General features: G+C 45.1%; 1 protein-coding gene across 4 annotated transcripts in view; it reads right to left on the bottom strand.

Moving 5' to 3' along the window:
* LOC116942267 (dynein axonemal heavy chain 3-like) overlaps window positions 1-11,572 on the bottom strand; it is an 859,832-nt gene that overhangs the window by 571,096 nt on the left and 277,164 nt on the right. For all 4 annotated transcript variants that reach the window (XM_032953964.2, XM_032953963.2, XM_032953966.2 and 1 more), the window contains 3 exons: window positions 11,412-11,519; window positions 8,012-8,142; window positions 3,282-3,480 (listed from right to left, as the gene is read on the bottom strand). In XM_032953964.2, the coding sequence (XP_032809855.2) occupies window positions 3,282-3,480; window positions 8,012-8,142; window positions 11,412-11,519 (438 nt within the window). The remainder of the gene's footprint in view (window positions 1-3,281; window positions 3,481-8,011; window positions 8,143-11,411; window positions 11,520-11,572) is intronic.

An 11,572-nucleotide genomic window follows, 5' to 3' on the forward strand; every position in this document is an offset into this window, starting at 1 on the left:
GAGACTGGTGAGGAGAATCTGGTGAGGAGACTGGTGAGGAGGCTCTGGTGAGGAGACTCTGGTGAGGAGACTCTGGTGAGGAGGCTCTGGTGAGGAGACTGGTGAGGAAACTCTGGTGAGGAGACTCTGGTGAGGAAACTGGTGAGGAGGCTCTGGCATCACGTGATGCGCCCTGAGCCTTCCGCTGCAATGGGCAGCATGGGGGCCGGCAGCCGTCAGTGGCAAACCACCAAGCTCCATTCACAAGTCGGGGAGAGAGGCCGACCCAACACTCCGTGTTCCCTCCATCAGTTTAGGTCTTCAAAGGATATATCTTCCCTTCATTACTCAAATTGTCTGCTTGCTCTCGCGAGATACCAGTGGCCGGTATCCTAAAAACGAGTGGCCCCAACGCAATGATGGGAATTCTATATTAGTACGGCGAGGGTCGGTGTGTTTCTGATACATCCACTGTTAACTTCCCACAAAAGAGGCACAATTTCTATTGACCTTGGAGTCATGACGGCCTAAGTGCCTCCTGATTAGCATAATCATCATCACTATCATCATCATCATTATCATTTATGTCAATACCATCACCGTCATCATCACCATTTCGTGGCTGACAACACAAGCACCAACCTGGTAAGGCTGCACCACTTCGTGCACGGGAAGTCAACGGTTCTTTCCCTATGGGTGTACTGGGCCACACCAAAATAAATAAAGTATTTCAAGAACTAGCTCTGGACTGTCAACCGATGGAATATTACCCCGATGCACAACTGGGCACTGCAAAAGGACCATTACCCGAAACGTCACCTGCTGTATTTTTTTTCCTTTTTACTGATGAAAGTGTTGAGTTTTTTTGTGATAATTGGGCACTGTAAACGTTGACATTTTCACTTTCTGCAATTTTAATTGTCGAGAAGACATTGGCTAAACCAGAGCAAAAATTCCACATCCACAATGAACAACATCTGCTCTCAGGGTGAACGGCTAAAGGCCAGCTGTTCTATATGTGTAACGTGATCAAGCAGTACTAAATACAGGAGACACTAAATCCTGCCCACCCACACTGGAAAAATAATTTAAAAATACATAGGAAAAAAAACACTGGCTAGTTGTTTTGTCGATCTTTATTTAGAAAGTGATCAAACTTAAGAGCTCCGTTCGCTGCACGGATTTGGGAGCATCGGAATAAATTCCAATTGACGTTAAATCTAAACGTAAATGTGTTTTCTTTTTTTTACCACCAAACGTGATTGATCGAGAGGCGCAGCTTATCTGTGCCCCCTGTTCTCGCCACGGCGCGCAAGCCGCGTCAGTGCTACATTTGGGCGACAGAGATTATTCAGCCCGCTTAACGATCAACATTCAAGGTCACGGCCAAAGAAGAGAATTGCGCCAATACCGTTCATGCCCGCCGAACCTTAACCATTGCTTCCTTCCTTCTGCTAGATTCTGCAACTGTTGCACGGTCGATAACCAAACTCCAGAAGTCTGCTCTTACAAAATCTCACCATCTCGGCCTTGGCCTCAAACACAGCCCTCTTGGGTGCCACTCCCAATGCCTGGCACGGTAACCTGTCCTCCTCACACACTGCACGTGTCCCCACCCATCGAAACCTCTCTCTTCGTGATTACAATTAACACAATCAACACGTTTGTCAATAGCAATGTGGCTTTAAAGTAAACAGTCTATAATAGGTGATTATTTTTGAAAAACAGTTGATTGAATGCGTATGCATGTTGAACTTAATTCGCACCGTACGTAGACAATCGTGCTAATCGAAGGTGTGGGGGAAGGACAACAAACTAAACAAACACAAAAAGCAGTTCGAAAGAAATTAGCTTTAACTGATCTGTCCTTTTGTAAAGAATGCGAAGATTTTTAACGAGGCAAAAAAGCTCGCAAGCAAGAAGCGTCTACCTTGAAATAAAACTGAAACTCCAAAGATGAGACCTATAAACGTAATACTTTTCTCGTCTTTAAATTGCTGTGCCTCTCCACAATAATGTCATAAATATAGTAAAATCATTAATGTGCAAACCACAACTGGAATTGGTTTCAGAGGCTTTTAAGCGAGAGCTTGGACTATTTTGTCATCCAAAAGTGCAGCTTTATGTTTTACGTAGAGTTAAGCATTCATACATAGCATATTTAAAATATATATTTCAATATGTAGATGTATTTGAGTCTAAGTGTCCTCACATTTACATGAGCGTGGGTGGACACTCATCTTTGCTGGAAACCTTTGGTGAAACGTTGAAATGATAAATGCATATGGCGAGTATCAGTTTATACTTAAACATTTTACGTAAAAAAAAATCCATGATAGAAAAAAATATATTGAACTTTTTAATAATGATTAAAGGCAACTATATTTGCCTAACACTCTATACATAATAATACATCACGATAATTATAACATTTCCAATGTAAATGATAGACTAAATACTGTAAGTAGCCTCTGCCTACATATTACAATTATATATTTGAATGCTATTTTATCATAGTCCTGTATTGATTTTTCACCCACAACACATTTTCTCCTCTACCTTTCTAATTGTTAGTCCGATTTTTTTTTAATGAATGTGCTGAATCTCATCTGGTGTGCACACACATACATACACACACAAGCATACAAAGGTCCCCCATATAGCCTTAATATACTCTTCGGGCAAGTGCTCTTCGCGTGCATTTACGAAGGCCGGCAATGCACACGAGGGGGTAGTGTGGTCAGCATCATGCCTGGTCGCCTTTGTCTCCCCAGTCCTCGTGCTTATATGCCACACCAGATACTCACTTAAGGCTGAGTCAACCTACGGGAGGCCCAGGACCTGTTCAGATATTCACTGCTATTGTTATCCATGAGTGGGAATCGATCTCGGGTCGCCAGTTTCCCAGTGAACTACACTAACCACCACTACGCCACATAGCATATGAAGCGTGTCGTATACACATGAGTACACATGCATACAAAAATAAAGATCGCCCATATAGCCTTTAACAGACTGTTAGGGCAAGTGCTGTTAGCCACCTATACATTTGAGGCTGAATAGTCCGAGGGGAAGCTCAGGATTGGCTCAGATAATCGTCAATGGTGTCGGCCGTGAGCGCGAATCGAACCCAGGTCGCCGGATTTCGCAGCGCAACGTCATCACCGCTACACCACCGCTCCCCATGCGCACACGTACAACAGCAACCGCCGTTCGCCGTTAAGTGGCGGCGACTTTAAGACCACGTACACACGCGTACGTGCAAACACGCACGCACGGAGGGAGAGTGTGGGCGCGTTTACCTCGTCGTCCTGCGGCATCCAGGCCTCGACGGCATCGCGGGTTCGGCTCACGCTGTCGCGGCTCTCCACGAGCCACGAGCAGCACAGGGCGTCCGCTCTCTCCCGGCTGCAGCGGCGCACGTGCTCCTCCAGCGCCGGTAGCGTCAGCGGCATCGAGTTCCGCAGCGCGGGCACGTCTACCAGCCGGAACCCGGCGTACCTGACACGAGGCAGCAACTTATCCATCAGCATTAGCAGCAACAGTAGCGGCAATACCATCACTAGCGGCAGCATCATCATCATCAGTAGCAGCAGCAACAGAAATGCAGTATTCATAATTATCTCTGGCAGCAGCAATAATGCCATCAGAATCCTCATCAGCAGAAGCAGCATCTATAGCGACATATTCATCACCAGCAACACAAATATCATCATAAATAGCAGCAACATCATTTTCATCAGCAACATTGTCATATGCAGCAACAGCAGCAGCAGATCAACATAATTGATTATCAACAGTATCGGTATTTTTTTTGTTATAATAATCAACAGCACCACCGTAGTCCTGACCAGGAACAGCAGCAGCAGGAGACAACACATCTCATGATGCCCTTCTTTTATTCCCTAGTTCAAGGTCAAGAGGTCATCATTACTAATGACATTGATGCCACCACACCCGGCCTTTAGCCTCTTTCATTCTGCCCCGGGTCTCTTGGGCTGCTGCACAGGAGACACCCAGCCAGCCGCTCAGGGCCACTCTTACAGCATCCCAACATCTGCTATTGGATCATCCCCTTGATTGCCAACCCCTAGGTGCCACATCATTGACTGCCTCGGTAACTGACCCTCCTGCATCCTGCCCTGGGGCACCACTCATCACAAACCTCCTCCGACTCCTGCTGATGACGCCTTCACAATACTTCTTTCCACGCTATAATCTTAACATTTCGAGTTGCTCACTCTTATTTATACTTGTGCAGAAAACCTCGCAAATCTCTGCGGACGCCTGTGTTGCAAAGAAAAACGAGGCCGCTTCATTTACGTGCTCTGTTTAAAATCAGCTCTTGTAATGTACCGATGGAAAAAACAAAACTGCCAAGAGGAACGAGTCATTTCCACCAATGCCTTAAGGGGCTGACTGCAATGAGCAATTGCACAATACTCTACCCAGCATAGGGTTATTTTTGATATTTGGAACAATGTGATTTTTTTATGGATTACGTTTAAAACTGCTGGAGACATAGAACAGAAAGAATAAGTCACGGTTTCAAATAAATGTACAAGTTTATTTGGTAAAAAATAACTGTAATAATAACTCTATTTGGATCCGAGACCGAGTCAGACATACGTATGCCATCATGGATTGGCCATAGACCTACAAGAAAAAAAATACTCCCAGCTTTGTTTCAAAACGGCCAAGGAAGCCAAATAATTATTATTCTAAGGGGAGAGAATTCCACACATGTGGAGCCACAGAACGGAAGCAATGTGCACATTGCTGGATATCTGTTTGATGTTTGGAAGATATCAGTCTGTTGTCAGATATCCTAACAGACAACAGGAGTCGAAATGTATTTTTTAAAGCATTTATTTACACAAATGAGAAATACGTGTTGTTCACGTTCATTGTGGCTCTGAACCAATGGTGAGAATTCCACATTCCTATGGCGGGGTCCGGTTTTTCAACAGGAAAACGATAGAGCACTCCTCGCTTTATTAACTTGGGCGCCACGGTTGCGAGATGTTAACTACCTTGCCTGGTATACAGGAGGTCGTGGGATCGATCCCGACCCTGACGCCTACTGTTGCTGCTGCTGTATATTTGGCATTGGCATTTTCTTTCTCTTTCTGTGGTCGCATGAATTTTTCTCCGGGTCCTCTGGTTTTTCCCTCCACATTTCGAAACATGCGTTTACAGTATTTGGCTGCGATACATTTCCACACGATGAGCCACTTCGTTGATAAATTTGGGGGTCGGGTCACTTCTGAAAAAGAGCTATACAGCTCAGTGGGTCTTAGCTGGTAAAATAAAAATAGAAACCTCACAGGTACGACTGACCGTGTCGGCTCCATCTGGAGTCTGACCTGGTGCCTGCTAGTTGGTTTCTCTTTCGCAAGGCCACCTGGCCGGATATACAGCAAGGCATAGGGTTGCCCTGATATCGAAAAACTGCGAAGCATCGTGCGATATTGTGTCGTCTGTTTTTTTGCTAAATATCATCGCAGCGTGGTTATTGGAGTTGATTTAACGTTCGTTAATTATTTTATTTCCTGGACAAAAATATTTACGCGACAAGAAATTCACTCAATAAATATAGAGGTAAATAGATATTAATCAATTAAACCGATGCTTAAAAAAACTGTTCTGAGTAACTATACATTCTAAGTCGTAATTTTTGTGTTCCATGTAAGAATTTTCTGGTGTAATCGATGGCATAGGCATTAAAATGATTATGATTTGTAAAGCAATGCTTGTAGGGATATGTGGCAGGCGTATGTTGAGTGAACGGCTGCGGAAGAACGTACAAGTGCCTACGTCGTTTCTTGTACCCTAAGTGCGTCAATGCACAAAAACTACGCAAGGAGAAATATGAAATACAACTGCGTGTCACGAGGAACAAAAAGTTTGTGAAAACCGTCAAATATTGTCAATTTATATCGCATTGCATCATCAAAAAAAACACTTCGAAACAGCCTCACGAAAACCTACCAGCGGTTTGCACAAGAGGTGGCGGCTGCATTCGCCATCAATATTTCTGTTTTCTCCTTTCGTTTGATGGTTTCGCAACTGTCTGTTTTTGTCACTCTTCCAGTCAAAACAAAGTATTGTTTATTTTACCAGGGAAGGCCCCGCTGAGCAATGTGGCGACCTAGTCGCGAATGATAGCTCAACGAAGTGGCTTATCACGTGGAAATTTAAAGAAACAAACAAACTCTAAGCGTATGTTGATTTTAAACGTGGAGGGAAAAAAACCAGAGGACCCGAGTAAAAATCCATACGACCACGGGGAGAACATGCAAACTACAAATATACAGCAGGCGTCTGGGTCGGAATCGAGTCCACGACTTCCTGTATACTAGGCGAGGCAGATAACATCTCGTTTTTATGCAATGAACAGCAAAATATAAATTATCCTCTTATGCAGTTGTACATGAAGTTTAAACAATTATTTTAGAGTATTCTTCTTAGACCTGGTGACGTTTAACAGTTTTCCATATCTCATTATTTAATGACATTTTTGTCAAGATGATATATGTTGCAAAATTCATGCTATTTTAATACCACAATTTGCCATTTATGCTAAAGATATCGTGTTCATTTATATGGAAGATTTTCTTTTATATTATTAAATATTTAGTCCAATTGTTAAAACGCAAAAAATGTGTCTCCCTGCTCAAACAACGCAATGGGAGAGATATAAATTGGTGTTAATTCCACATTCCTATGGCAAAGGTCATTCTATCTATATGATGACCGTCATTGACTTTCTCACAAAGTGGTACACACTTTATTGACTCATGAGGAATGTGCACTTGACACGAACACAACGTGTTTTTTTATTGCATTTCTAAAATAGATTTTCTCTGTCACAAACAAAACAATCTGCATTCCCATTTAGCAAATGGGACATATCTCGCCAGTCACCTCTCTCCTCGCCAAATGCAGACGGAATAATTGAAATGCCTATTTATTCTGTCAATTATTTCCTCCCACGCATCAAAATAGACAGACAACCGCAAATAATAAGTGATCATCTGACTTTGCAGGCAATAACTAAAATGCACCATTTAATTTCTCTCGAATTATCACTGCTACCAGTGCTTATCTCTTATTTGACTTTAATCGCACAAAGTCGTTTCAAGTGCGATGATTTCGTTATGTTGAACGATGTTGCGTATTTTATTCAATTCTGATGTCTCGCACTGAAAATTAATTTCGCTTCTCGGATTAAGTCATTGATTGGCAAATGGGGTTGAGTAATTGATTTGTAAAGGGGCTTTGTATTCGACGTGCAACAGAAAAAAAAAACACCGCAGATTAACTGCTTTTTTGGTGCAATATATCTGTCTTTCCTCTGATTTTTAAATGTCTTATTACTTTAAATGTCTTATTATTCCAATGTTTTAAATGTATGAAAAATCCCCCCCTCCCCCCACCCCCTCAGAAACAAGACGCTAGCCGTACAGAATGTTGAATGAAGCCGAGGTTCGCGTTTCGAGCCCCACGGCCGCCCTGGTTAATACCGCGGTCAAATTAATCACGACGAGCCGCCTGCTTTGCGGTGAACATTAAAAGATCCCGTGACGTTATTCTAAAAAAGAAGACCACCGTGTGTGTGCGTGTGCCGGCACCGCACTCCAAATCTTAAAAGTTAACCGCAAGTTACTTAATTTCGTAAAAACCACAAGGCAACATTGGCCGCTACTACTTATCTGTGAAACGTATATCGCCCTGGTAACATCCCTGCACTATGAGAATGGGGCAAATAGCAAATGCACTCAAATAATATCATGACCATTGCTGTTATTAGGCTGTAATTTTGTTTTTTTTCAGATACCTCTCTCGAAAGGGAATATTTCCATCCAAATGGTCTCTCACCTGCTGGAAATCGCGCGGCGCCGATCCGCTCATCCGGCCACACTTTGCTTCTAGGAGGCGGGCCACAAAGTGGGGGGGGGGGGGCGGGGGGCGGGGGGGGGCGCTCGGGCGAGACTGCGGGGGGCGTACGGCAGGGCGTCGCGGCACTCACCTGCGCTGGAAGTTGTCGAGGACGGCCGTCACGACGGGGTGCGTGGCGTAGAGGCGGCCGCTCAGCGCGTCGCGTGCCCGGCCCACGGCGTCGTGCCACGGGAAGCGCTCTCTGCCAGCCGAGTTGGACGGCTGGGAGCCCGGGAACAGCAACACAACGCGTGAAACTCCTCCCGTGCGGTGCGTGAAACTCCTCCCGTGCGGTGCGGTGCGTTCGTGCGTGCGTGCGTGCGCTCATGCACGCACGCACGCTAAGTCAGCCCCATAGCCTCGCCAGAGCTGGAGGGGGTTCACCCTCCCTCCATCCCCCTCCCACGTCCCCCCACCCCACCACCCACTGAAGGGTCACTCCGCCTGCTCGGCACAAAGGGCGACCACCGCGGAGACGGCGAGGGTGGATCAGCCTCGTGCGCCAAAATCATTTTGTTACGATTGTTTTTGCTCCGCGCGCGGCAGCTGGGCGGTATTGTTAGTGTGCCCGTGAAGTGTATTTGAGAAGGAAATTGCGATGAATGTTAATTGCCCGGAAGGGCAGTTGTACAGGTGTATCCGTGAATTACATGTGTCTGTGTCATTCTGCACCCATAAGTGTACACGTACATGTCGAATATTCAGAGATAGAAGTCGCTGTTGAACAGTTTTGACAACGATGCATCAAAATTCGATATATTTTTAAAAAAACATACTATCTTAAGTTAGCATCCTACCAATCACTCCGTCTATTTTGCCATGAGGTGGTTGGTGTACAACAACTGGCCTTCGTATTCAGACAATGGGCGGGTACAATTGTTGTTTTCTTATAATTTCGCGATCAGAACATATTCACCATCTCTCAAATACATTACCCGGCCAGCAATGCAACACACACACGCATATATATATATATGTCTACACATATGAAATAATTTGTATGCATGCATCTGTGCTTTTATTCAATCGCCAGAAAAAGCACTCAACAATGGCTTAATGGCCACTTTGAAATGTGTAAACAGAAAAAAACACGCCACTCAGATTTGCCTGGGAATATTAAAAGACTCATTAACCACCTCCATCCCCCCCCCCTATCGTTTGAACATCTATTTGTTCATTCAATTGAGCATAGCGTGGGCCGTGCTAAAATAAAGTAAAAACATCCACTTCAACAGCGCAATTTAATTTGACACTGACGAGAAGTTTCATTTGTTTAGTTCTGTGGCGCAACAGTCGGAGCGCAGCAGCTGTGGCAAGGGAGCTTCAACTCGAGAGTCTGTTTCTTTATTTGTTACCATCTCGGCGAACGTCAATCAAAAGCCCGCTTTTGGAAAATTAGTTTGAAAGTGCCGGCTGCGGCGAACGTGGCGATCCGAGCCGGCAGAACTTGCAGAGCTGTACAGCAAAGCAGCCGGCAGATTACGGCGCCCGCGAGGAAATGTTTCCCACGTACCGTGGGGGGAACAACTGCCTGTGAAGGAATGGGCGCGTGGCTCGCGAATCAAATGAGAGAATGCAACCGACACGCTTTTAAACGCGGTTTGTGCAACCTGCGGAACAACCGGCGATCGCCGTTCGTCGCTACAAACTTTCCGAGAGGCAAACACCCATGCCGATTCGCGCTTTGCAAACCACTGGGCGCGTTGTGTGTGTGTGTGTTTGTGTGGCTGCCGGCGGACCTCATTCCGAAGGTGCCATTCAACTGCTCTGGGCGAATGTTCGCCCAGGTTTTTTTAAATTTATTTTCAATACGCAATCCAAATAAATAAACGGCAGGTAATTGAAACGCACAACCTGGATTGTCACGACCGACGAAGTCCGTCCACTACGAGCCACGCATTTCGTGATACCGTTACGGAGTGAATGCTCTCAAGGGGACGGACTGCAACGTTCACAGCCGCGCGGAGGGAGATGACTCCTCCATCACGATGAACGCCACCGTTGAGCGCAGAGTGCGGAGGTGCTCACCAATAAAGCGTTTTTGCCGTCACGTTTTTAATGAATGTGCCACCTCCCAACATTGTGGAGGACGACATTTCAATTTTCGTTGTGCGGCAAATTAAGTCGGACGATGTGTTTTTTTTTTTATTTTTCATCCGGTTGCGTTCGTATGAATATTTTTATTATAAATTTTCCATGTAGATATATTTAGGTTTGTTTTTCCTTTTGGTTAATTTATGTTCCTGAGTGCCCATTGGGATGCATGACTGCTCTTGAAGGGTGTAGACACGAATTATTTTCTGTAAACAGCGATGATAATTATTTTTTATGAGGAATTGCCTAAACGTCCCAAAGAACATCACCCCGTACACGAGTACCTGGCCTCATTTTAAAATAAATACGAAAATGAGAAGAAAACTTTTCCAACATATCAAAATCTAATTAATTTTGTTAAATTAATTTTGGTAAATTAATTTGCAAAATGTTGTTACGAGCAGTTTTTAAATTGATTCGTTTTGCAACTGCTACTTAAAAGGTGCAATCTAAACAAAATATGAATAACCTATACAATATAAAGAATTACTGACAAAAATACATTACGGTTTTTATTTTCATTACACAGCAGAAGGGAATCCATTGCAAATTCCCCCGCATAACTTACCGAATCACTACCGGTCACATCTTTTTAGCCGATCCTGCACAGAGAGATGAGGGGCCACTTGATACCAGCGCATGAGGGGCGATTGAGAACGCCATGCCCTGATAGGGAACTGAAGGTGGTTTATTTTCTGTATTGGACAATTATATACGATAGTTTTTACAAAAAACATCTAATCCGCGCATGGAAGAGCTCTCCATACTAGTTCTCAAACGAAACGTTCCGCGGCACGCATGAGTTCACTGCCACTCGGAAAATGTTTCAAACGTCGAGCGATTCTTGAACTGTTGAAACACGTGGAAGCCACTGAGAGCCGAGTGTGGTGAGAATGGTTTCTCTCTACATATCCCTTTTTGTAAGGAATTTCTTCATTTACCCTCCAAATGTTTCCGTTTGTTCGAATTCGAAATAAACAAGCAACGTGATTTCAAACACCATTTAAAATCTGAGAGTAAATCGATCTACCTACGGCTCATGCATTTGGTAGCTACTTTTATTTGACGAAAAACAACGCACTGCGCACTGAGCATTTACACGTTTGTTGCACTGCTGACGGTCAGGCCGTGGATATTGAGACCAGCCCTCTTTGTGACAAATTCGATCATTTTTCAAAGTCAAGCCACGGCGCCTTGCGACCACCCCGTTGCGCGCCGAGAGAGCCGGTAATTTGTAATTTGTCGTTAAAGCAATCAACGACGGACCGAGCGTTTACATTTTTCACACGTCGCTGCCGTCACAGGTCAGGCCGTGGGTTTCTGTAGCCACCCCTCTTTGCGAGACACGTGCGCGGTAAAGGGGGTTGGGGGGGAGAGGTAAGGGGAGCCGTGGTTACCTTTGGGGGCAGCGCCGCGAGGCCGAGGCGAGCCTGCTCGCGCCGGTCCAGCAGGACGTAGTCGAGGACGGCCTTCTTCGTCGCGCGCTCGTACTCGTCGCTCACCTCCTGCGCCGGCGCGCAAGAACGGGCGAGATGCAGTCACCCCGCCGCAGCCGCCA

Source organism: Petromyzon marinus, chromosome 14 (assembly GCF_048934315.1).
Source record: "Petromyzon marinus isolate PM22_M1 ecotype Great Lakes invasive population chromosome 14, UKy_Petmar_22M1.pri1.0, whole genome shotgun sequence".
Lineage (NCBI taxonomy): Eukaryota > Metazoa > Chordata > Hyperoartia > Petromyzontiformes > Petromyzontidae > Petromyzon > Petromyzon marinus.